Source organism: Patella vulgata, chromosome 3 (genome assembly GCF_932274485.2).
Source record: "Patella vulgata chromosome 3, xgPatVulg1.2, whole genome shotgun sequence".
NCBI classification, from domain to species: domain Eukaryota; kingdom Metazoa; phylum Mollusca; class Gastropoda; family Patellidae; genus Patella; species Patella vulgata.
The window spans coordinates 67,939,606-67,966,939 of record NC_065881.2 but is presented as its reverse complement, the minus strand read 5'-3'; the positions used below and the strand labels follow the sequence as shown (position 1 = coordinate 67,966,939).

The 27,334-nt window shown below is 34.0% G+C and overlaps 3 protein-coding genes and 1 long non-coding RNA gene across 9 annotated transcripts in view; 1 reads left to right on the top strand and 3 right to left on the bottom strand.

Moving 5' to 3' along the window:
- Nucleotides 1-823: 823 nt before the first annotated feature.
- On the bottom strand, nt 824-9,194 carry LOC126815628 (uncharacterized). 4 transcript variants are annotated; one of them, XM_050541360.2, is made up of 4 exons: nt 8,658-8,743; nt 4,898-5,793; nt 3,667-3,801; nt 824-2,373 (listed from the first exon to the last, which is right to left on the bottom strand). In XM_050541360.2, the coding sequence occupies exons 2-4, from the start codon at nt 5,748-5,750 to the stop codon at nt 2,081-2,083; spliced, it is 1,281 nt and encodes a 426-aa protein (XP_050397317.1). In that variant the 5' UTR covers nt 5,751-5,793; nt 8,658-8,743; the 3' UTR covers nt 824-2,080. The 4 variants fall into 4 exon arrangements, with proteins under 4 accessions (XP_050397317.1, XP_050397315.1, XP_055955465.1 ...); XM_050541358.2 differs by having other exon boundaries at nt 827-2,376; XM_056099490.1 differs by lacking the exons at nt 824-2,373; nt 8,658-8,743 and adding exons at nt 2,468-3,167; nt 9,163-9,194.
- On the top strand, nt 8,974-12,904 carry LOC126815213 (uncharacterized). Of its 3 annotated transcripts, none has more exons than XR_007677842.2 (5): nt 8,974-9,126; nt 9,592-9,670; nt 10,153-10,311; nt 11,364-11,433; nt 12,157-12,904. It is a non-coding gene; the product is annotated as an uncharacterized LOC126815213 (long non-coding RNA). The 3 variants fall into 3 exon arrangements; XR_007677841.2 differs by having other exon boundaries at nt 8,974-9,261; XR_007677843.2 differs by having other exon boundaries at nt 8,974-9,292.
- A 4,011-nt stretch (nt 12,905-16,915) lies between these two features.
- On the bottom strand, nt 16,916-23,209 carry LOC126815212 (30S ribosomal protein S18). Its single transcript, XM_050540772.2, has 5 exons — nt 23,098-23,209; nt 20,681-20,865; nt 19,699-19,782; nt 18,714-18,840; nt 16,916-17,113 (listed from the first exon to the last, which is right to left on the bottom strand). Exons 1-5 carry the CDS (start codon nt 23,171-23,173, stop codon nt 17,025-17,027), a joined length of 561 nt encoding a protein of 186 aa, XP_050396729.1. The 5' UTR covers nt 23,174-23,209; the 3' UTR covers nt 16,916-17,024.
- A 2,019-nt stretch (nt 23,210-25,228) lies between these two features.
- Nucleotides 25,229-27,334, bottom strand: part of LOC126815285 (nicotinamide/nicotinic acid mononucleotide adenylyltransferase 1) — a 32,109-nt gene continuing 30,003 nt past the window's right edge. Inside the window, exon 9 of the mRNA XM_050540850.1 lies at nt 25,229-26,758. Coding sequence (XP_050396807.1) covers nt 26,464-26,758 — 295 coding nt within the window. The 3' untranslated portion in view covers nt 25,229-26,463. The remainder of the gene's footprint in view (nt 26,759-27,334) is intronic.

The window sequence follows — 27,334 nt, the reverse complement described above, 5'->3', positions numbered from 1 at the left end:
TGCATGTTTCCATTGAATATGATTGCAGATAAAGATGTTTAAAAAAAGACATTAGAAATATCAGGTATGGAAAATAAACTCTTAAAGATCTAATCAAAATGCTGAGGAACAAAAAATTTAAACTTCTGTAAAGAAGTTAAGAAAACAATTTATAAATTCAAAACTTCTGAAAAATTCCTGGTTATTCAATGTTATAAAAAGTTTAAAATGGGCTTATCTTACGTTGTATGTTTATTACAATAAACAATATAAAATTAGATGTATGTATTCAGAAATATTTTGATACTAATTTGATGTTGAAAAGCAAATTATATGACAATCAATTTAAAGGACAATATTGGTGTCAGCCATTATCACATATGTGATAGAACTAGTTAAACATGTTCCAAATATAATTTTAACACAGGTCATTGCTAGATAGATGTGTAACAAGGTTTCAAGAAACACAAGTGACAAAAGCAACAGGAAACCACAAGTTATCCATCTACATAACTGACTAAAGTAACGAGCGATAACAGATACACCGGCAAATTTCTATTCAATGATAATTTCTTCAAAAACCAAAAGTTGTTATATGAGACTGTGAGAGGATATCTGACAATCCGAAAAAATAATTGATTGTCACTAGATAACAGAAAATGAGAAAAATAGCAATAGCCTGTGCATTCCCTTGTTTTTATTCATTCTAATTTCTATACTTAATAAAAACGAGGTAATGCACAGACTTTTCTATTTTTATCGTCTAGTGACCGTCAATTCTTTTTATAAATTTTCAGATATCTTCTCACAGTCTCATATAAAAAGTTTTGGTCTTCAAAGGAATTATCAGTGAGCAGAAATTCGCCCATGTATCTGTTGTTGCTTGTTACTTCAGTCAGTTATATAGAAGGATAACTTGTATTTTCATTTTGCTTTCATCACTTTCATTTCTTGAAATCTATTGTAGCAATGATCTCTGTGTTAAAATTATATTTTGAACAAGTTTAAGTTCTATCACATATGTGATAATGGCCGACACCAATACTGTCCTTTAAAAGCATATTAAATATCTACATATTAAATATTTATTGTATGGGATTATCAAGTTAATACAGGTTTTCCCCTGATTCTATGTATTATACATGTATAACTGACCCCAAGGAATACATCTTAAATACTAATCAATATTGCATTCATTTGTAAACATGGTTGTTGACATGCAAATTTAAACATGTACATAACATATCTATTGCACTTACATTTATACAGGGAGAAAATTATGTACAGTTCCAATAGATGACAATATTGGTTACTTGACAAAAACACGAAATGGGGTTTAACGTCTTACTTGTTTGCACCAACCGATCTAGAGGACATATGCCATGTGCTATGAGGGTAAATTTTACCCGACAATGGCGTTTCCTCCTACTCATGACCTCTAATTTAGTAGCACTTCATTCACTGTGTCACCATAGCATTGTATACAATGCAGTTGTAATATGTACATAAAACATGCTTGAACTGGGCACCAGCTAAAAAAATATTTCATACTTTTTATATAAAATTCAGTTTCTTTTACATCCTATTATAGAAATATTATACAGGACTAGTTACACGTACAATGTAAGTTTATAAACAAATGACATTTTTACATCTTAATGTATGCACACACAATAAAACACTGTCAGCACGTTTGATTGAAGAAAAATACGAAACATATTGGGGATGCTTGATTGTCAGTCCAGAACGTCCTGAATTTACAGAATTGCAATCCAGTGACCTGGAATTCAGACCTGTCAAAATTCTGCCAGTCCCCACACCAGAGGTGGTGTGAGTAGAATCGTAATGTATAATTAAACACAACAGATATGTTTCAGCTGTAACCCATATTCCACCCTTTCACTCCATTGTCACCCTTCTTGGGATTGAGACAATTCAATTCCGGAATGTTCAATCGAGTATCCCCATACAGTGCAGATCAAATTGCTATATTAAAACTTGTGACCATGTTCAGAAATGAAATTCATAAAGGGGCAATAACTTTTAACAATTAATCAAAGCAATGAACCACTCTCCTTTTAACAAGTTGCAGCAAACAAGATTAAGTTGTTCCTGGTTCAATTTTTATTTTTGTTTTCTCGCTTTCTGATGTTTCCTTTTCTTTATCTAATTTTGCTTCCTGGTATTTTTCAAATTGTTTCCTCCATGTCCATAAAGTACTGGAAGGTATGTCAAATCTTTGACAAATTGGTGCTATACCAAACTGTGCTGCCAATTCTACTGCTTTATGCTTTTCTTCCTGGGAGTAAAAATTATAGGTGCCTCTTTTCTTTCCTGGAGCAAACATTGGTAATTTCTTGCTTTGATCAGCCTGTCCTTGGAGATTTACCCAAACTACTGTAATAAATTATACCATTTTTTAAAACTAAGTTCTAGAAAAGTAACAGCATTTGAAACAAACACCCTTACATAAATAATCACAGAATCATTTGTCTTCTTAAAATTTTATACAAATACGAATTCACATACAAGTGTACACTTCCAATAACTTGAACAACAAATGACTTGAATACCACACAAATTAATCATCCACTTTGATTATTGCAATCTGTCTTTCTGTGAAAATAATTTAACTATTCACAGAGAACACAGACTTGAATTTTTGGCAATAGATTACATATAAAAACACACACAAGACACAAACATCATTTAATTGTTGGTTTCATATTAAGTAAATATTGCACTAATTATTGATCAATTGACTGTTGGGACTTCACAGTTTTCTTTAACTTTTATAAATAACACAATTATAAAATAAAATTGTCATAATAACTAATGCTTGGCATAAATACTGAATCATAATCAATAAAATGGAAGGGCATCTGTTAATTTAATATCTGTCGGTAACGGAGGTAATGGAGATTTCACCATTTGCAGATCTTGTCCTTTTTGACGTATGTTACGTCCAACAGCTGTACGCCAAGTAGATAAAGTACTAGCTGGAATATTAAACTTTACACACGTTGCCTTAACACCATGAATCTCTGCTAATTGGACAGCATTCTGCTTTTCTATACTACTGTAGGAATTATATCGCCGTCTTTTACGTGATACCGGTACCAGTTCATTAGGGTGCAGGTTAATTTGAAGAGATCTCCTGTGTGGTACAGTTATTTTATTTAAGTAGGCTGAAAGAGCAAAAGCCCGAGAATTATGGCAGGTTCTAGTAAAAGTGTAGTGAAAATATATTTAAGCTTTATAGGATTTTATAGAATAGGATACATGCACATTAATTTAATGTGTTTAAAAATAAATTGCTTTTATTTTGAAATAATTAAGGTCAAAATAACTATATTTTTGTCGGAATGCTGCCATTATTCTGCTTTTCAGCCTACACATGAACACTGTACTAGCCCTATTGCCTACATGTATATCATTCAAATATAGAGATCAAATCAACTGTAGCCTGATTTTCAAAGCTTGATTAATCAACCCACACCAACTAATATCAATGTAACAGTCAAAATAACAAACAAAACCTGATACAGTAACAAAATAATACATGTACCAGTAACAAATTGATCAATTGTACAATCTCTGAATGTCTAAAATTCCTACATTCAATTTTCAATAAAAACTTACATACTCAAGAGTTAGAAAATATTTTCTTTTGAAAATAATACTTACATCCATCTGATGTTCCAGCCCCATCCAATGAAGTATTTAAATTTCTTAATAAACCGACTGGAAAAATACTACCATCATCAGAGCCAAGACCTAATCCCTCGCCAAAATGAACAGGAACATCATCTCCCAAGGAAGCTGAAAGAAAAAGAAGACACACAAGTAAGTATTATTGAAAACAAACTGGAGAATGTGCTCACATACGATATACAGCATAAAGGCTATCCAGTCTACTGTAAACATTTAACTTGATTTACCTCCCTTTAACACTGAAAAAAGAACTCACTGTAATCTAGGAGGATATGATGGTTTTACACAATGTACATGTACTTCTCATTTATTAAAACAAAAACGACCATGCAGCCCTTTTTAAGTGAAACAGCAGTATCTGAGAACCTAGATATTTTGAACCCTTTTTGCACCGATATTTTTTTGAGAGGTCCAACTTTCACGATATTGTTGTTTGCAATGGATACATGTAGTTCCTTTAATCTTCTAAAATAAATTCATTACTTTCTTACTTCCAATGTACTACCTGTAGACCTACAATTATTAGAGAGGTTTCTCAACTTTACAATTTCAGTTAGACGGTTTTAAACGTTATCAGTTTTTGTGATGTATGACGTGAAGCACACATCATAAAAGTGTGTCTGGCGGGTAGCAGCCTCCATAACTGTAAGTTCACTACACTTAGCTAAATATTGTTTAATTTCTATAATCCAGTCTGTAATTGTTCTCTGAATCGTGGTTTTCGCGACCTAAATCTACAAAGAAGACCTTCTCCTTCATGTAGTGGGTTGGATGGCTGAATGGTTAGTGTGTGTGTGTGTGCATTGTATCGTAAGGTCTGTCGTGGTTTCGATTCTCCAATTGTTCATGACAAGGAGTAGGGTTACCTGTCCAACCTCATGGGTTTTCTCCAGGTACCCCAACTGCTAAAGACCTCCTACGCGCAAGCGAATTACTGAAATGAAATTGAACCATATGTTCGTCCCGAAATGACTTGGTTTGTATCAAATGGATGTTAAATCCCATTTCTCTCTCTCTCCTTTATGTAGACAAAATGAGAAGAGGCTGAGACAAAATATGTGCGTGCTTTACTAATCTAATCTTTAACAATCTATCCATAATGAAGGCTTATCGAGATCGTGGACCAAGTTTGTGTCACCAGGTCATAATGTAAAGTAGTTGAGAAACCTCTCTATTAAAACATATACACTAACAATTTACTTACACTGTGAACTATCATCAGTTTGAGGTGTTTTAGGCTTTGGCTTTCTTGACAAAATTGCTGCAGATGTTGGTCTGGGTTTCATTATTTTGGGTTTTTTGGATGCTATATTATTGCTGCTTGGCGATGATGGCTCAACAGGTTCTAATTTCACAGAGGAAAAGTCAATTCTAGTTGTGTGATCGGGTTTACGTTTACGTCTTGATGCCGAATTAGAAGCATCAACTGTATCTAAACTTTCCTCGACTGGTTCTTTCTTTATGTTTTTTAAAATTTCACTCACTGAAGTAAATGCATCTGGTGCCACCTTGGGAGCTAAACTTACAACACTGTCAATTTTAGGAGTGGATACATGTATACTTATATTTTTTGTTTCTGATTTTGCTTCGGTGTTCTTAACATCACTCTGAGGCACTGATTGAACATTTATTATTTTGGGCAAGAAAAGTGGGGACTGGTCATTTTCTGTAGGAATACTAGAACTGGTTTCTGTTTGAATAATTTGAACTTTTGGTGTACCGGTAGATCTGGATGGTGTAGAACTGGAACTTTCACTATCTTGTGGAGATGTGAATGGCTGTTGCGTATTGATGTAATTTTCTTGTTCAGGCTTTGCTTGAAAGCTGTTACTTGTAAATGATGGGTCACTTGAGTCTGTTTTCGTGACTATTTCATTGAGAAAATAGTTGTATTTTACAGCATTATCATCAACATTCAAGTATATGTGTCCTATCACTTCAATTTTCTTGCTGAAAGGAACATGGCCTTGGCACAGAAATTGTAGATTCTTAATTAAATATTTCATAAAATCAGACTTTTTCATATTAGTAGGATTACTGCTACTCTCTTCATCCATGATTTTTGGTCAAACTTTTTAAATCAAGAAGTAATCATCAACCCTGTAAAAATACAATTAAAGATGAATAAAGCCATAAATATTGATTTAAAAAATAAAGACATAAAATATGACACATCAAAAAGTACAACAGAAATTGATACCTTTGCAAGTTTAACAAGAATCCATAGTTATTTGTCAAGTGTTGGTAAATGTTACCAAAAGGGCTTGTTTCTAAATTTTGGATAGATTATCATTCATTTATGTAAGGATAAGAAGTGTTTGTGAGGGTTGGTACAGAAATTGTTAGCTTAACATAAGTTTGTAGGGAAAATTCAGTTCTATGGAGTACCATTTGCAACATAGATTAAACACTGTGTGAGTGTGATTGAATAATATTGAATAAAAAAATAAATTGCAAAATATTTTACTGTAAAACTAAAAGATGCATTCCCACAAAAGCATTTATGGGGTGGTTATTTCCAATAAAAGTATGGCAATTTTGGTATATGGAAAGTAGATACACCCAATCTTACTAGAAAAATTCTGGATTCCCTGAAAATTATCTCTGGAGCGTGCACAGGACAAAAATGAGAGGGTGTCACTAATTATCAGCCTGTCATCAAGGAGCGCTTAATGTATATGTCATTGTTGATCAGCATATGATAGTGAGCAGGTGATAATCCAAGAATTTACTTAGGATTCGATATTTATGGTAAATGGACAGCGATTAAAGAATACATCATAGTTTATACACAATGAATTCTCCTCCAGCTTGGCACCTGTTGCTAGTTAACGTGACCGCTGAGTCACTTGACACAAACAGGGGCCTGTTTCACGAAATTTTATATAAGATAAAATCCAAATTTTAGTAATTTGATTGGATAATATTAGATTGATTTTAGCGCTTAACCAATCAAAATTGAAGAATCTACTAAAATTTGGATTTTATCTTCAGTTAAGATTTCGAGAAACAGGGCCCAGGACTTCTTTCATAGATTTTTTATAGCTTGGCGTATTTCCTCACAAATACAATGTTTTGAGAGGGATTTGAAGCAATTTTTTATTGATTAATTAGTATGAATGTATCATCAAACCAACCAGTTTGTATATGGGAAGATATCTTTAATAAATATTTCCCATGTTTAATAATTGTCAGATATCTTTATGCTTTCTGGATCAAGTTTCAAAGTGTGAATTGAAAAGTCATAAAAATGATAACAATGTGTGTATTCAATGCAAAAAAGCAGTTTTAAAAAATCTTGATGCTGTTTTACCATTTTCCATATAGACCTTAAAGCAGGTAAATCGCTAATATTTGGGACCTAGAAATTGACACAAATGGATCTCAATGCATATAATAATGTACTAATATGAATCATAGGCGTACGGGGCAATTTTTTACTGGGGGGGGGGGGGGGCGGTGGTGGTTGGTGCCCAAAAAATGTAGTTAGGTTCTTAGTATGTTACATAATAATAATAAATTTGCTGTTAAATTGGACACATTCAAGAATGCAATATTTTTTTATACAACTTTTACAGAGTACAATTGTGTGCCCAAATTTTCCCAGCATTTGGTGCCCAAAATGGGGGGGGGGGGGGGCAGCCGCCCCCCCAGCCCCCCAGCTCGTACGCCTATGATATGAATGTATATAAACAGATTTACATTTAATCGTTTCTGTTTTTAATGTAATTTCTAACCAGTTATGTTCGGCGAAAAGACAATCGCTAGCGTCTGGTTATTCCAATCTACACCAATAGTATTTATTGTGCATGCTCTCCAGATAAAAATATGACGTCACCGTTCGACATGATTTGTGCAATATGTCTAGCCTCGTTCTTCGAGTCCCTTGTTACAAATTGCACTGAAACACATTATGGTACACAGTAAAGCGTTTATTTTGTCTTAAATATTAGATATCAGAAGCCCATCTTTTCCCGGTAAGATCACAACATCAATGTTGATTTAAATTGACAAATAATTTGTGTTTTCAATGTCGAATACATTGGATGATACTGAGACTTGGCTACTTTAAATATTTAATCCAGATGTTTGTGATGGTACTTCATACAAAAAGTCAAAAAGTAGACAGTTTGATTATATGGACTTGGTGTTCTAAAAGTAAAACAAGATAGTTTTCAAAATTTGAAGACTTTAGCATCTCTGTAAGCCTTTGTGTTTCCCATGTTGTGCTGTTTACTCTGTAGCTGCTGAATGATACATTTGCATAATATTTTCCAAAGTTACCAATTCCAAAGTCATTATATTTGATTTTGATTTTCATCTATTTTTTATTGTTCAGTATAAAAGCACATTTAGATACCAAAACATGCACTAAAACTGTTGCCTTGTTGACTACCCCCCCCCCCCCCCACACACACACACACACACACACACATTAAGGCGTTGTGACAATTGTTTTCGCTGTACCTTGCCCTAAAAAACTGTGGTCAAATTGAAAAATAAAATGGGGTTCTGGTGACAAAGCAATATAAACGAATAATTCTGATTATGACTTCATCCCAAAAGTTATTTATTGTAAATCGCGAAATTAATTGACTTGGCCTTGTCCTTCCTGACTGACTAACTGTTTAAAATGCCATTTTGATAGCCACCTACCGCACGATTACATCTTGGATCCCGTGAACCCGGTCTAATTTTGTATACAGAAATAATAACGAAACATATGCAATTCCCTAATTCATTGTTAACAAATGAATACTGCACGAACATATCTATTGATTGTCACCGGTACTATATTAACAATGGCCATTTTCGGATCCTTCGAATAACGAAATCACGCATGATGGGGCCAAGTCAAAGATGCGAAATAGTTTCTTATACTTCTTGCAACAGTTCATTTCTCTACATGCACGACTGCGTTAAAATCACTACAGCCACATAATTTGTGATGAAATCAAACTTACAAAATTTCGCCACAGATTTGTAATTTTACTTATTTCGACGACCAGTGTTCTCTGTTTTGGTAAATTCGTCAATCGGTGCCCTATATCCAGCGCGTGCTACACAGGGGAGCAGACATTGCTTGTGTTTACTTGCAAATTTCATAGAAGGTCACGAGCTCATTAATGTTGTGGATTTAATATTCAAAAACTCTAATTAATGTCAGTAATCTAACTATGTAAGCATCTATAATTCTAAAATAAATAATACCGTTCTTGCAACGGCTAAAATAATATCGGTGACGATATACAATAACCGCTCCCTTCCCTGGCAAGCGAAATTATCGAATCATTTTCGGTCCATGCGAAATGTTGATGTTGGGTACTAAAACTATTGATCAAAATGACCATGTCATAGATGGCATTTAGGATTCTTTATAGTCGGAAATCATGCTATTAATTTTAATTCCTGTCGTGAATACATGCTGTGACTGTAAGGAATATTTTGAACTATCGAAATGAAACGTACCGTTACTGTGATATACATTCCACAGACATTAGCGACAAGACGTCTTTATTGACCAATGAAAAAGCAGAATGAATGTCCCGTGACTATTATTTAGGCCAAGTAATTTTATTCGTCGATTATTGTTCACGCTGTAAATGCTGTTTTTTGTTTAAACTGTTTACATAAAGTGCGAGATACAAGCACAAGCAAATGTGTACAACAAAGATTCTTTGAATGATATAAGATAGAATTTCTTTGATATTAAACATCATTCCTTTTTATAGTAAGATTGTAAACTCCAAGTATATAAATCAATTAAATGGGGATTTGCAAAGTAGGCTATAGTTTAATTAGTACATTTTAAGGAGAAAGCAAGATTTATAAACAAATCTCTGAAGCATTGACTGATTTTATTAATTTCATTTAATATCTTACATTTTTAATAAACAGATTTGACTCTAATTATCGAAATCCAAACACCAATTATAAACACTGTGTGAGCATAAGAAATCCTGTGAAGGTATATAATGTAGGTGCAGAATATATTATCTTTTTAATTCCCAGCCGGCCAGGACGATGTCATTCAGTTTTGCTCATGAGTCATAGATATCCCAGGCCTTTTCTGGAAGAAGAGTAATGGCAGACTAAATTTCCCTTATATCACATGGCATGACTTTATTAACCTATTTGGTGCAGAAAAGTAAGACAGTTTCATTCCATGTGCTTCTAATTTCACCTATATCACATGGCATATATAGTATTCATTAATCTACTTCAGTACTTGGCCCAGAAAAGTTTCATTTCATGTGCTTCTAATTTCCCCTTTTATCACATGGCATATACATGTATATGCAGAAAAGTAAGACTGTTCCATTTCAGGTGCTTCTGAATATAGTTTTTTTGCATATTAACTTTGGTATGAAATCGCACATTTCTTTCCAATTCTTGTGCTGTAAAATGAGACATTCTAAAATGAGACATTCTTAATGCTTTTTAAACTTAATATTATAGAGACTGGTAAATGAATATGTCTAGCAGCAGCAGTGCTAATGTAAAGCCACTACCAAAATGGATGTTGAAGTCCACCCAAAACTCGGAAAAATCTACTAAAAATAATAAATCGGGGAATAAAAGCAGTGGATCTTCTGGATCATCAGTTCCTAGAAAAAGGTAAGCTACAAATAAGCCCAAAGTTGCAATAGAAAAAAAGGAGAGAAGTTTAATAATCAGCGAACACAACGGGGTCATTTCGGTATAGTCTTTATTTAATAACCCTCCATGTTTTAGAGCTCTTTTAGGAGGAAACTCCACATCCTGTTTATTTATATGTACGATGTAGGCCTACACCATTCAGGTTAAGTTGCAATACTAAACATGCTTCCATTTTACATTTTATTAAACACAGGGAGCTAAATTTTAATATTACTGAAAATGTTTAAGATTCTACATTGAAATGGAATAAAAACTATTACCCTGGGACTTTATTTACAAAAACTTTTGTTTGGCTGGGAGCTAATCTGAATACAGTTCATACCTATATTTTAATACTTTGTTTTATTTTCATTCCATACTGTTTTCAGATTCTGTTAAGGCCTTGTACCTTTTGTGCAGTAGAGGGGTTTATGTTCACGATTTAGTTGAGGAAGCTATTGCTAATGAATTAGGTCAATCAATGATGCATTAATAAAGATATCAATCATTATGTTAAATTCAGTTATGTTAAAGGGGCATTTGGTAAGATTAGATAAAGAGCTGACAGTTCTCATTATAATAGTTAAAATAATAGATAATGAAAACAGAATATGCTGGAAATTTCAGTCAAATTATTTCACTCTGAACCAAGATATTAGGAATTCAATTTTAGGTTAGCCTCGATTGTCATTACTAACGGTACAATAATAAACAGTGTCTCGATTATCATTTTTACATTAAATTAGCCATCACGAAATGTACTCAAATCCACTAAATATCTCAGGCTAACGATGGCATCATCGAGAGTTGATTATGATCTGGATAAGTTAATTAATGTCTAATTAATAATTTAGATGAATTTCAGGCCTAAAGAAAGACCTGCAATAGGCAGATTTAACTCTTGCATAATGCATGGTTAAATTGATTTCTGCTCTGTCTCTGAAGAACATGTATTCTAAAAATATATTTAAAAAAGGTCCTTGGGTGGTCTTGTGTATGCATTTTATTTACCATACATATTCTTTATTAAGATTACGGAAGACAATATACTGTATGACAGAAAAAGAACTATTGGAAACAGCTAAAGATATATTGAAACAGGTTGTACAATCAATAAGTGTATTTACATATAATAGATATTCCAGATATATATTGTTTGTAATACGTCTACACACCAATTTAATAGTCAGCTTCAGCTTTTCTGACTTGACAACTTTCAATACAGTTTTTCTTGAGGAAATCTTCTTGATTTATAAAAAAATTTTGTTGAGAAAAGTGATTTTTTTTTTTTTAAACACTTGATAATTATACAATAAATTGTATAACGCATGTTCATTTCTCATTTATATAGACTAAGACTAGTGATTATTTCCCCTGATTTCATGATAGACAATGTAGTTTTTCTATATCAATTCTCTTTCTCTCCCCCCCCCCCCCAACCCTCTTTTGCATGGAATTATTTGTTGACTTTTTGGTCTAGATTCGAATAAGAGTGGTTGAATTGACACTATCTGCCAGGTTTTGGTGAATATTCATGAATTTGGAGGCCGAGGAATCAGCATGTAAACAAAAATTAATTTGACCTGTAGTAGAAAAAAAGGAATTGAGAGAGTAAACCCCCTCTAGATGTGAGATGTTGTGCTCATTGTATTTGTAAAGAATTACTAGTTTGAACCCAGATCCCACTTGGATTATCTCCCTTTAGTCTTCAGAAAGCTATTTTTGAATATATGTGTAATATATTTTAATCACATGTATTATTTATGTTGAGGAGGAAGTATATGTTAAGTTCTTTTTTAACTACATAAAAATATTCCATTTCAGGCTGGAAAAGAATTTATGATCGACGAATCAAACAGTCCTGTCAAGATAAATCAGTTCGGAAAAAGACATTACGATTCCAAGAAAAGTTCAAATATTGACATAAAAGTGTCGGATGAAACCGATGATAATGATACTTTTGATGATCTGTTCAGTACAGAGAGTAGTGAAAGTGAACCTTGTGATCCAATTATTACAAACAAAACTGATCAACCAGACACTAAAAAACAGAAACCCGATTTATCCATCTTAGATGAAATATTTCTATGACCTATAGAGTACATACAACATTATTATTTTACTGGATGTTATCTTAATACTTGTAACTAACTTAACATGATATTATTACTCACTCTACGTGTATCTCAATAATTCATTTAAACATAGACATAGGTTTGTCCGGCCACTTCATATGGGATGAATAATGTCTATATTTTACTTCATTTGAGAAGTCTAGGCCAATAACTGAACACTTATGGCAGATTGAGTCCAAATTAGAATTCATCAGATATCTTATCTTACAGACAGTCGATCAATGTATTATCATTACACGCAACATAAATCAAGTGACAACAGTATTGTTCTGAAGACTGATCCATTATTCATGCTCCTAAGGTGGGTGGTGCAGAGTGAGCAGGCCTTTTTCAAGATAGGTTATAACGAAAAGTTTTCATTAGTGTGGAAAGTTTTCGTTAGTGTGGAATTTTTTTTTTTATATTTGCTGTAGGAATAAAGTTGGTTATTGTGAAAATTTCAGGGTAATCTGTTTTTATACGCCCACATTTCAGTGTGGGTGAATTATGTCATCACCCATATCCATCAGTCCATCAACAATTTGCTTGTTAACACGATATAGGCTTTAGTTTTTAAACAGATTTTTTGTTCAAATTTGGTTTTATGCATTTGGGTCAAGAGAGGATGAACATCCATGACTTACAGTCCAGAGTTATCCCCCCTTCTGCCAAAAAACTTACTGACGTAATAGATACTAGTTTTTAACAGGTTTTTTAAAAAACTTTGATGTGAAGGATTGGGGTCATAGGTAGGGCTGTGTCGATATATCGATACACCGATATGTATCGATACGTTCCAGCGATATTTATATCGATACATAATATCGCCGTATCGTTAAAAAAATTCTTCAGTTAAGAAAGACCACGAAACCCACGTGGCGAAAGAAGACAATTTCGGCATGGTTTGCCAATCGAGCATCTTTCACGCTCCGTATGAATTAATAATTATTTTTGTTGAAGTCTAGTTATATTAAAGGGAATGGAGCTTATAATTAACCCATATCCTACGGGACCTCAACTGACCCAATTCTGGCCGGTCCGTTTCAAAATGGATTAAGAACCCTGATGCTTACCCATCTCAAACATCTTGAAACAGAATGTAGTTTGAGATTATTTTGGGCATAATTCGTGATGTCAAAATATTGTGATACGTATCGTGTATCGGTTTGCCGTATCGTCAATACGTATCGTATCGAAAATGAAATGTATCGACACAGCCCTAGTCATAAGAGAGGGAAACCTTCCATTCTGGAGTTACCACCCCTTTGTGAAATGAAATGAAATGGGGTTTAACATCCTACTGTTCTGCTCCTATACTGGGCTAATGAAAACGGGCACTACGGCCTACTCTTTTATCGAATTCCAACTGTCAAGGAATTTTTTACATGCACACAGGACCTCGGTTTTCCGTCCCATCCGAACGACTAGACAGCTGTCCTTGTCTGGCCCTCCATCCTGTATCACTGACAAGGGGGAACCACGCCGGAAAATCTGGATGGACTTTCTCGGCCAATGCTGCGATCGAACACCTGACCTCCAGGCTAGCGAGCCAGTGTGTCTTACCCACTTAGCCACCCCCACCCCTTTGTAAAAAAACAAAACAAAAAAAACACCTAGGATACACAATATGTTTTTAAAAGACTTTCTTCAAATCTGGTAAAGCATTGGGGTTCACAAGAGGACAAACACTATCGACATTCAACATTTCATGACCTTCAGTTCCAGAGTTAGTCCCTGTTAGAAGCGATAAAAGTCTACTACAAATTTTAACAGATTTTGTGTGAAGCTTTGGCTTCATGAGAGGAAGAACTCTATTCAGTGTTCAGCAACCTTCAGTTTCGGAATTACAGTCTTGCACAGATAGCAATATGTTGTATAAATGACCACAAACACATTTTTTTTATAGAAATACAAATATTGCAAAATATATTTTGGTGCGACGCAATTCTTAATATTCAGAGTTTGACAGAGTAGTGAGGCAAAATGAGGTTCCGGAGGCTTGCCGCTTCAAATTAAGATAGGTTGCCAGGCAACGAAACATACGCCCACAGCAGCTAAATCGTCCGGGCAGTCAACAAGTGTTGTCGCATATTTTTACTTCTTTCGGTAATAAAACATTTATAATACACTCATGAAGTAATTATCAGAAAACCATTAGAATTTGTTTGGTTTTTAATATCATGGCTTTAGCTGTTCAAGTCATAAAAATTCATTGAAAATCAATATACTTGTTTGTCTCAAGCTCTTAAACTCTGTGTATCAATCTGAAGTCAATCGGATGATAACTTTAGCCTCTAGAGCGTCACAAGATTTTTCAAAGTGATCAAGGGCCATAACTGTGACAGTAATTATCGAAAATCACTGAAAATGAATAGACTTCTTTGTCTCATGACCTTATACACTGTGTATAAATTTAAAGTCAACCTGATATTGACTTTGGCCTCTAGAGCGTCCACAAGATTTTTCAAAGTGATCAAGGGCCATAACTCTGGCAGTATATATCGAAAATCACTGAAAATGAATAGACTTCATCTCATGATCCTAAACACTGTGTATAAATTTAAAGTCAATCGGATATTAACTTTAGCCTTTAGAGTGTCCAAAAGATTTTTCAAAGTGATCAAGGGCCATGACTCTGGCAGTACATATCGTAAATCGCTGAAAATCAATAGGCTGCTTCGTCTCATGACCTTAAGCACTGTGTATAAATTTAAAGTCAATCGGATATAACTTTGGCCTCTAGAGCGTCCACAAGATTTTTTTGAAGTGATCAAGGGCCATAACTCTGGCAGTAATTATAGAAAATCACTGAAAATGAATAGACTTCTTCGTCTCATGACCTTAAACACTGTGTATAAATTTAAAGTCAATCGGATATTGACTTTAGCCTCTAGAGCGACCACAAGATTTTTCAAAGTGATCAAGGGCCATAACTCTGGCAGTAATTATCGGAAATCGCTGAAAATCTACAGGCTTCTTCGTTTCATGGCCTTAAACACTGTATATAAATTTAAAGTCAATCGGATATTAACTTTAGCCTCTAGAGCTTGTGGACGCCGGACGGACGGACCGACGGGGGCGATGACAATATACAACCACATTTCAATGTGGGCGTATAAAAAGGCTCAGTTTGCAGTTTATCAGTCCAGTAGCTGTAGCTTCACAGGTCAGTGACCGCCCTAGACATTCGCCAATTCGCCAATGGCGACAATTATTTTTATTGGCGAATAAAGTGATGATACTGGCGAAAAATTTGGCGAATGAATTTTAGAGAGTGTTATTTCGTAAATCTGCTAATATTAAACTTGAAATCGTCTCGTTAAACGCTTCTTTCGATCGACTCGATGGAGTGTCTATTTTTAGTACATTAATTACTCTAGTCTCAATCTTACAAGTCGCAAATCAGTCAATGTTACAATATTACGCATTAAAACGACCGAAAGATCGAGTCTGGAGACTATAAAACACAGTTACGCCCCTTTTGTGTGGCACTGCGTTGTTTACATTCGCTTCACTACAAGTTTTCTTTACTTACGCAGCAAATAAATAAAACGCACATTAATGACAACTAATACTAGTAAACCCAAAATAAGGATAGATTCCTTTTTCCTTCCTACGACTACTGTTAGTCCAGAATCTACTTCCGTGAGTGAGCGTGTCATCTCGGACGCAAGTCCTTCGTTGGCTTCATCAACATGTGGACAAAAATTAGACCTTTAACCGAGACCGTCGAGCTAACCCTCAATGACCTCATGCTTATAAAAATGGATGGACCGGACATAAATTTCAAATCAGCGGTGTCTTAAAAAGAATCGTCGTGTCTTTTCTGTTATGACGATGAAGTAAATTAAATCATGTGACTGTGAAGTACGTCCTATAAACATTTTTTTGTTATCTGCATTCATAAAAGGAGATAAAATAATATTCTTGTGTACTATATATAGAGGATATTTGTCGTTTTAGAGTGAATAACATATTTTATTTCATCGAGAAGCAAGAAAACTTATATTTTCACGAATGCGTAGCATGAGTGAAAACATAAACGTTTTCTTGCTTAGAGATGAAATAAAATATGTTATTCACGACAAAACGACAAATGTTCTATTTATTTTATGATTTTACAATCATTTTAGGTAAAAACAACTAGCCAGTGGAATAACACTTTTATTTCACTGATAAAACGCGATATTCCACTACTGATCATAAAATAAAAGTACATATTAAACATTTATTTTGTCCGCGATATCACCTCGGTGGAAGCGGACGTAAAATACAACAAACACACACACACATTTATTTTCATTTTTAATTAACAAACATATGAATAAAAATGATATAAAATATTTGGCTAAAACTTTCTGAATTGGCTAATAAAATTTTGAATTGGCTAAAAATTTGGCTAAAGGTTTTAAGAGTCTAGGGCGGTCACTGACAGGTCATTCTCATACTCAGCACAAAGTCCATTATAATAATTATCTAGATATTTTATTACATTCAAAAGTCACTTGAATCTGGATCACATTCTAAGTTCTAAAACTCTCTATTTATATGGCACTTCATATACTTATCAGCAGAGCATCACTTTGAATTATCATCATTTTTTGGAATAAAAATGTTTTTAGGCTGTGGAATATATTCAGGATCTTTGTGCATGTAGGGCATAAAAGCTGAAAAATACACATATAAATGCATAAATATTTCATCACATCTGTTTCGAGAACATTAAAGACTCCACTTTTATAATATTTCTACATTAAAAATTGTAATTATGAATAAATATTTTCCTTTCTTGTTAATATGACACATAGAATCACCAGAAGAATGATTAAGAGTGTGAGAAAAATAGGGCCAAGTGTTCATTGAACAAACGTAGGTCATTATGGAACTAGCCTATCAATTATCTTTAATTTCAATAATACATTTCCACACAGGGGTCTTTAGCAGTGAGAGGAAATCAGAAAGATAGGTTGCCAGGCAACAAAACATACGCCCACTGCAACTAAATCGTCCGAGCGGTCGACAAGGGTTGTCGCATATTTATTCCTTTGTAGGTAATTGGGACCTTTACAAGACAATTCCATGCAAATCAGATTATAAATTTTGTCGTTTGAGGGTTTACAAGGTTCTACAAACTGAAACAAGGGTCTCAACTCTGGAAGTAATCTACAGAAATTGTTGAAATTTGACAGGCTTTTTCGTTTTACTAAATTAAATAATGCATATAAATTTCATACAGATCACATGATCACTTTTGTCATTTAAACGTTCACAATCGCCATAACTCTAGAAATTATTGACTAAATTGCTGAAATTCAACAGGCCTGTTTCACAAATTTAAATGATGCATATAAATTTCATACATATCGGATGATAACTTTCATAAATCGAGCATTAACAAGGTTTAACAAAGTGAAACAAGGGCAATAACTCTAGAAGTAATTATTGTAAATTGCTGAAATTCAATTAGCTTTTTCGTTTCACTAATTTAAATCGTGCATATAAATTTCACAAAGATCGGGTGATAACTTTTGGCATTAGAGCGTTCACAAGGATCAATAAAGTGAAACAAGGGTCATAACTCTAGACATAATAAACGGAAATTGCTGAAATTCAATAGGCTTCTTCGTTTCAGTAATCTAAATAACGCATATTAATTTCACAAAGATTGGGTGATAACTTTTGGCGTTGGAGCGTTCACAAGGTTCAATAAAGTGAAACAAGGGCCATAACTGACGTAATAAACAGAATTTGTTGAAATTCAATAGGCTTCTTCGTTTCACTAACTTAAATATTGCATATAAATTTCACAAAGATTGGGTGATAACTTTTGGCGTTGGAGCGTTCAAAAGGTTCAATAAAGTGAAACAAGGGCCATAACTCTAGACGTAATAAACCGAAATTATTGAAATTAAATAGGCTTCTTCATCTCACTAATGTAAACAACATATATCAATTTTAAAACAATTGGATGATAACTTTTGGCGTTAGAGCGTTCACAAGAAATTGTGGACGATGGACGGACGGACGGATGGACGGGGCGACGGCAATATAGTCCACATTTCAATGTGGACGTATAAAAATCACATTGAGTTAGGCAAGCTGCATTATTCTGTGTCACATGCAAGCACACATATTCGACTTTATAAAATAATCATCAGTTGAATCACTGAAGCAATATGTTCAAAATTTAGTCCAAAAACAAGAATACCAAGCCACAAAGGTTACATTGAAGACTTTGGAGTGGACTGGAAAATATTACCGACCTACCTAGCGTTCTCGCTCTTTGGATCAACCTTGATATATGGTTCTGCATGGGAATACACAGCCCAGTTCTATTGCGAGGAAGTATTCTTCCAGAATGTTGTGAAACAAATTGACTGAGAAGCTCAACATTCTGAAATATAAAATAAATTAATCATATACCGGGATAGTGGTCAATAACTCAACTCTTTAAAGAGACTACAATACATACGTAACTAACATACGAAAATTAAATGGTAGCTGGCTTTTTTTTCACTTCTCTGCAGGTAGGGTGAGTCTGTCGTTCAGATGAACTACAATATGGTAATATCTTTTAATCATCAATCATAAGTCAGAAGAAATAACCCTAAAAGTGCAATTCCAGAAATTTCCCTGAAAATCGGGTATGAAATTAAACTCTACAAAGTGAGTACAGAACTGTCATTTATCAACTATCATATCAGTCAGGGTAATAACTCCAAATACAAATTATTCTTAAAGATTTAAATAAAATTAAACTAATGGGGTTAAGAACTGAATTCTGTAGAATAAGTATAGGTATGTTAATTTTAATCAACAATCAAAAGTAAAAGGTAATATTAACAACCTGTGGACTACTTTTGCGAAATTTTAAAAGCAATAGGGTCCCTCATCAGTAACTATTTTTGAAAATTTGATGAAATTTGATCAAAAACTAACTCTGTAGATTGACAGATCTACCAAAGGAAAATTGCAAGGACATTATAATAACTATAAAACCACATTAACATGTTGGCATATAAAAAAAGGAGTAGCGTATAGTCTCAAGGTATATTTTTATGAAACCACAGAATAAAACTAGTTAATTCTGTATGAATCCTTATGGAGTTCACGATAACTCTCATGATATAAAGATGTCTATATAAGTTCCTGGATAGCCATGTCTATATTGCTAAAGTTACCCTGGTATATTAAAAGACCTTTTTTGCAGTGGTTGTCTAAATGGGAACTAACAAATATAAATAATTATTACCTTGTAATCGATATATACATTGCGTGTACATAAGATACATTTACGCTGTTTTGCTTTATAAGGGTTATTCATGTTAGCAATAGGCTGGAAAACAGAAAAAATTACAAGAGTTATCAATATCAAAATTAGTTATGAAGTTAATATCCAGAATAAAACTTTTATATACGACGTCCTAGATCGCACTATTTTCCACGTTCATGCCAAATTCAATGAAACATGTCAAATAGTTAGGATTATATTTCAGTCCCATCCTAATGAAACATGTCAAATTGGTAGGATTTTCATTTAGCATGAAAATGAGCCCATACAGGTAAATTTCCAGATTTGATGCATTGATTTTAGCATATACAGTAAAAGGAAAATTATATTAATAAGTATGTATTCTTATCTTCAAATCAATGACTAATTCATCAATACAAAATAATTAAGTTGAAGATTCTCGGTATAAAATTCTCAGGTAATATTTTCTCAAGTATATACAATGTCTAACATCTACATGTATTTTGGTTTTGCCGTAAAGTGGGTAAATAAAATGACCCAGTATCCAAATTTTAAGTAATCACAATCTGATAATTAAAGTGCATTAGGTAAGATTAGATAAAGAGTTGACAGTTCTCGCTATAATAGTTAAAAAATAGATAATGAAAAGAGAATATACTGAAAATTTCAGTCAAATTACTTTACTCTGAGCCTAGATATCAACGATACAATTATAGTCTAGCCTTGATTGTCAAAACTACCATTGTTACCATAATAAACATAGTCTCGATTATCTATTTTTACGGTAACCGCATCGACCCCAAAACGTATTTAACTCTAGTTATATCGCAGCCATCTGATGGCATCAAGTGTTGATTATTGTCTTGGTAAGTTAATTAATGTCTAATCAATAATTTATATAACATTCCAGGCCTAAAGAAATACCTGCAATAGGCAGAATTAGCTCTTGCATAATGCCTGTTTAATAAAACAGGTGACTTACTTCATCACCCTCAATTTCTCCTAAAAGCCTTTTAACTTCTTCATGATTAAAAGTATCTTTTTCATGCCATTGTTGCTCTTCTGCTGTACTGATAGAGGATTTTATTTCTGAAGATTTGATACTAGAATTTACTGGATGGATGCTGTCTGTGGAATACTGATGATGACTGATTTTGTTTAATGAAACTAAAAACACAAAGTACAGTTGTAATTATACTATCAATGAAATATCCTTGCTCAGCATAACTGAAAAGATACAGGCTGATCAATGAAAAAAGTCTGGTGTCTGCTTCTGCATATTGTCAGCTGTTAGACTATGCAAAAATAAAAATAGAATATGAGAAGAGGGACGGCAACAGTCCCATGACAATGTGACTAAAGCTGGTCAGACTGATACATCTGCATGGGTACTGGATCAAGCAAAAGATACCGGCGGGGCAGAGGAGTAAATAAAAACGAATTTAAGAATCCACGCTCAACAGCAGCACTTCACTGCTACCAAGTCTGTTGTGCAGCTGTTGACTGTGGATTCTTAAATTCAAAAATAACAAATGTAAGCTTAAAATTTGTCTCGAATTTTGAAAACAAGCCCAGATGAACCATATAGTCAAATCAAAAAACCTTCACTGCTACACTGATCGCCAAAGCACGACTGGATCTATGAACCAGCGGCTACCAGGCAGTATACGCCCACATTTTCGAGAAATGGATAGAGAACAAGCTAAAAATGTGATTTTTCCTACTATCAAGGGCCATAATTCAGGAAATTACAATTCGATATGTGCAAATATCGAAAGGAACCGAGATCTTTGGGTTATAAACTTACATTTCAAGTTTCAAGAAAATCGGATAAAAATTGTGACCTCTATAGGATACACAACCTTGATATACCATATTTTTTCGCTATTTGAGAACGAGGGGCGGCCATTTTGTTTGTCAGTTTTGGGATGATTTTCACAAAATTCGAACGCATCTGTCCTTAGGGTGTAACGGTGATATACTAAAACGTTTTTTTTAAATCGGATAAAAATTATGATCTTTACAGGGTCCACAAGCTAAAAACATGATTTTTCGTACAATCAGGGGCCATAATTCAGGAAGTTACGGTCCGATGCATGCCAATATCGAAAGCAGCCGAGATCTTTTGGAGATAAAGCTATATTTCAAGTTTCGTCAAAATCGGATAAGAATTGTGACCTGTAGAGTGTCCACAAACAAATTATGAATGGAAGGACAGGGGCGATGGCATAATACGTCCACATGAAAATCTGGGCGTATAAAAAGCTATACATCTTTGATTTGGGTCAAAATAAAGTATTGAAATCTGTTGATCTAATATCTTATTTGGATTAGAGATTTAAAGGCAAGCAATTTTTTTATACATCCCTTTTGCTGAAAACTTTGTTAATGCAATAGAGGCCACAGTGTTGAACGAATTTGTTTCAGATTGGTGTGAAGCATTAGAATGAGGGGCCAAACCCTATCAATATTCAGTTCCCAAGTCACAACCTTGTTAACGTCACCTTGGTTATAACACCAGTATCAGCAGCCAATGATGATTGTTTGAATTATAGGGTGACCACCCGTCCCGCATTTCGCGGGAAAATCCTGCAAATCCTGAAAATCCTGCAAAGTCTCGAAAACTAGCCAAAATGTCTCGCAATTACTCAAATGGAAGATTTCTATAATACAGTATAGGCCTATATGTGTGATCTAGTCTCGCAATAGTCTATTCGAATTTGAGTATTACGTATTACTGTATTTCAATGATTTGTACGCGTATTTTTGGACCTAAAATAAATCTACGACTTATATTTGTTTCTCAAACATTCTGCACATGCAACACGATTCGTAAGTTTTCTGTGTCATGGCACACGTAACTTTTATGTGTAATAAATTTAAAGTCCTTGTCACACACAACCGGGGAATCGAAATCAAGCCAGTTGACTCAATGACAGACCTTATGATGATACAGCGTGCGCGTGCTAACCATTCGGCCATGCAACACCCCAATAGAAAGGCAAACATGAATGTATCTGTGTGAAAAGTTGCAATTATAACTTCAAAAGACTGACTCTACAATAGCCATCCAAAAGGTTAGGGAATAAGCCAGTAACTTTAGATTAGCCCTCGATCGATGACTTTGACAGCAATTAATGACTGCAATGGCAGTATTGCCAGGCAGCAGTACTAATGAGTGACAAAAAAGGATTGGCTGTGTTGCTAACTAAATTTGCTGTCGCTGAGGCCTGAGTAGTGAGTAACACTAGGCCTAACACTAACCTAACACTACTACTAACAACAGTCAGACAGTCAAACACGGATTCTCGTAGTTCCATGCCATGCCTATTCAAATTGACACGCAGATTTTTCATACAAATCAAAGAGGTGCTGGCTTTTGAATATGTAATACTGTACCTATTTTGTGATTAGTAGTACAATATAAGCGCTGGTAAACTCTTGGAATAGTAACCAAAATTTTCATGGAAGCCATATTTGATAACTTTCCTTTTCTTACTGCACGCGAGACTTTGTAAAGGGAGGCAACCACTTTAACTCCACCACTGAAGATGGATAGAGACCACTTTTGGTACCAGTAGTTCTTATTTTAAATGATTTGATTAACTTTGTGCCTTAAAGCTGAACTCCGGTTACAAACATACCAAAATAATTAAATGGCGGCTTGGGGGCGTTAATTTTTTTTTATTTAATTATTTCGGTATTTTTGTAACCAGAGTTCAGCTTTAATGAAGAATAATTAACCAAAAATTTGACCTATTTCCAGCATTTCAGTACTAAAAGAAAACAAACTGACTTCTGATATAAATGGACGAATCAATTTTTATGACATAAATTAGACATTTTTGCAAGTGTATCAATATCTGATTTGTCTGTGTAGTCCGGTGAAGCATATGGATTTCGTGACTACATATGCTACATATATTTCTGATCACCTCATATTCATTCTATTAATCCAGCTATCTACTAAAGAATATGGTCAATCTGTGTTCATAGTCTTTGACAGATAATGATGACAGTTTGGTGCTCTTCTACAATTTCTAGCCTAATTAAGTCCCAGGAGAAAACTTGATATGAATTCTCCTAGGGTTTGTGACAATCCAGAATTTGAGAAAATAGCAAAGGCCAAATCAATGACAGAATGCCATAATTGGAGTTCTCATTTATTTTTCTTTCTGTTTTAGTATTGGATGCATGTGCAGCATGCTGAATTAGGTGTGTATTAGTCAACTTTGTTTCCCAGTCTATAACTGTGAAGAGTTCAGAAAAGCCTTGGCAAAAAAAAAATACATTTTTGAATAAGCATCCCATATCTTTGTATCATTTGAGTTTCAACTCTGTACACTTTTACCAGAACGAAAATGTCAAGATGTCAACCTTATCTTTCATCGGATTTGGGCAACAAAATCATTGGTTCCAGTTTGTATTCAAACAGACAGTAAAAGGATTTAAATTTTATTTATGGCTATGTACTTTTCAATATTTTCTGGAGTAGAACCTAGATCTGTGGGTTTTTTCAGGTCAGACAGCTACAACAGTCTGTACTTAAACTGCACCTGATTTTCTTTGATTCACTCAAATAGATTTTATTTATTTTTTGTTTTAATATCACATAGAATTAGGGGTATTGCTCCAAATACTATAGGATTCTTCACAGACACATGCAAATGACATCAAGCTAAAATGCAAATTGGATGGATGGATAGACCACCAGAAAGAGGCTACAACAATATAAGAGGGTTGGCTGAAAATTTCTAAGTCTATCAGTACAAAGTCGATGGTTTCCATTTATTTTCCTACATAGTCCCCTTTGAGGTGCACACACTTTTGCCAATGATGTTGCAAGGCCTGGATGCTGGTCAGGAAGAAATTTTCTTCAGCCACCCTAAAAAAGTGATTCACAACTGACATGGCGTCATCATTACTAGGAAAATGACGACCGACTAGTTCCTTTTTCATTTTTGGAAACAGGTGGAGGTCTGACGGGGTCAAATCTGGCCAAAAACTCGATGGTGATAATGTGTTCAACACTCACCATGTCATGCACCCAGCGAATGTTTTCTTGAATAGTTGCTGTTGATGGTCTTTAGGGTGCAGCACAGGTCAGCGGCAAGGCTCTCTCTGCCACACTTTAATTCTGCAGCCCACTTCTTTACTTTGGAAAAGGAAGGGGCATTAATCTCTTAAGTGGAGGCCATGTGGGCATGTATCTGTGTTGGGGTTAGTCCTTTCAGTTGCAGGTACTTGATGACTGCCCTATAGCCAATTTTGTCCATTACTGGTGATTTCAATGGGTAGCTTCACAAGATGGTCTGGTACGAAGACAATAATAAAACTACAGTTGCAGTTCTTATGTCTATGATTCATTCAATGATTGTACTGGTTGGTGGCAAAAGTTTGTTTCAACCCAAATGATCTATCCTTTTCAGTCTTAGAACTTTTAAGCCAGCCCTGGTACATTCATTACCGAATTATTGCATGGATGCATAAAAAGCTAGTACATCTGATTATTTCAAATCATATCTTTATTTTACAGTAACTGTTAGACTTTAAAATATCGATCAACACCAAAGTACTGTATATGTAACCTGCAACTCACAAATTTTTTTTACTAATATTAAAGGCATGATTTTATGGAAGCATTACTTGTTAAAGCTTGGTGTTACTTGGAGATAAAGTATCTGGGCATTGTGATTGTCAACAAAAAGCTTTTTAAATACATGAAATTAATCTTCCTCATCAATCTCAAAAAGACAACCTTTCTGTTTGTTTCACTATCCATAATATAACATACCGGTAATAATCCATCAATAGAGTGCCCTCAACCCAAAAATGATGCACTGCTCAGTGGCGCAATTACACTTTGTAAAACATATATCAATATGTGACAAGAAAGTCTTGTCATAAAAGGTACCATAAAGTATACTTCAACCCTAGACTTTATGAAAATATTCCATATATCTACTTATAATAGCAGCAAATACAAATGTATATTAAAGCAGTTTTTGGTTATGGAAGCCTGGTGCATATATAATACAATCATTTCATAAATTTATAACATTATGCATTCTATATTTCAGCGAGTACACCTAAATATGCCCCATATTTACCTACAAGTTTACAAATGTTTGATATTTTGACGTAAAGTCAAGACATTATAAATTATAAAAAATGTTGGATAAAACAATCTCAAAACAGGATGCACACATCATTAATGATAACAAATATGTACAGTTTCAACTTCTCAAATTCACAAATTCATTACCCTCAAATTTATAAGCAGTTGTAGTAAAGTACTAAACAGTTGACCACCTACTGGCATGTGAAGTTTAAAATCCATAGATTTCCTGATTTCACAAATTTGTTATCATTCAAATTACAAACAATTGAAATATTGACTATATTCATATAACTATAAATTGTATAATGAAACATTTGCAAAATATGACAGACAGTGCTGTAGCACAATACAACCTGTGTTGTAGAGCAAGTCATATATACAATCAATTTATCCCTGGTCCCATCAAATATATAGTATAAAAAATTGACATAATATGTACAAACAAACAACAGATAATTTCAGTTACACATTATAAGTTTCAGCTATCAAGTAAGATCAATAAAAAGTTATATGGTACTAGTAAATCTCACATTGTTTATTATGCCATTCTGGATCAAGACAATTGTGAACATCAGTTTTAAAACTTTTAACCAAATCACAGACCAATCAATTCTAAATCCTTTTCGAAAAGAAATATTTGTTTTTCACACACAAGTTTCAGGTGTATATGCCACTCGAATATTTTTCACTCGTCTAACTAAACTACTAATATCAGTCATACAGGTCACATGTTGTGGCGTCTGGTTATAAAAATTTCTGATGTCTGCTGAATGATGATGATATCTACTGTGGTACATGGAATCAGGTCTGTCTCGAGATCTTGTGGATGAGGTTGGGGAAGGAGTCACATCAAGAGATGAAATAGATTCCTCTTCTGTGTCTGGTGATGCAGTAGTAGCTTCGTCATTTGGTGATGGCATCATATGATTGATATATTTACTGAAAACAAAATCACAAAAAACAAACAATTTATTAAATATTAATATTTAATGTTCCTCAAGACATAGATCATGCATTGTTGTATCCCAGTATCAACTTTGCTTCTAATGAAAAATGCAGTCAATTACCAACAAGACACAATTTCATATGATCCATGGGTATAAATGTTGTTTCTGTTACAATGTATTATTTTGAAACCAAATATCTTACAGTCATTCATGCATGTACCTATCGATAACGAAAATGTTATTGAGTACTAAACATGAAAAACAGATTTCCCTGAATCTTTTTCTTTACAAATATCAATATAAAAAGTCTGCTTGCTGGGCAAAATACATTTTAATAAGAAATGGGCTAGATATCAAATCACCACCTTCCAGCTGTTATTATTGACTCTGTGTTGCCACACAACAAGAGGGACTACCTGTGTAATTTAATTTATAAAGAGAAGTTGATAAAACTTACTTGTGTAGCACAGTGGATATGGGACATATGCAGGTGTAATAATCTGTGTTTAATTTTATGTCTGTAGTGAAAATTAATTTTATTTTTAATAAGATGGATGGAAAAACTAGG

Coding starts and splice junctions, on each gene's coding strand:
- LOC126815628 (XM_056099490.1), bottom strand. CDS start 5,750: ATGGATGAAGAGAGTAGCAGTAATCCTACTAATATGAAAAAGTCTGAT. Junction 3,802..4,897: donor AACTGATGATAGTTCACAGT/GTAAGTAAATTG, acceptor TTTTTCTTTCAG/CTTCCTTGGGAGATGATGTT. Junction 3,168..3,666: donor GGCTGGAACATCAGATGGAT/GTAAGTATTATT, acceptor TTGCTCTTTCAG/CCTACTTAAATAAAATAACT.
- LOC126815212 (XM_050540772.2), bottom strand. CDS start 23,173: ATGGCTTCCATGAAAATTTTGGTTACTATTCCAAGAGTTTACCAGCGC. Junction 20,866..23,097: donor TACTACTAATCACAAAATAG/GTACAGTATTAC, acceptor TTGTGTTTTTAG/TTTCATTAAACAAAATCAGT. Junction 19,783..20,680: donor GAGAAATTGAGGGTGATGAA/GTAAGTCACCTG, acceptor TCTGTTTTCCAG/CCTATTGCTAACATGAATAA.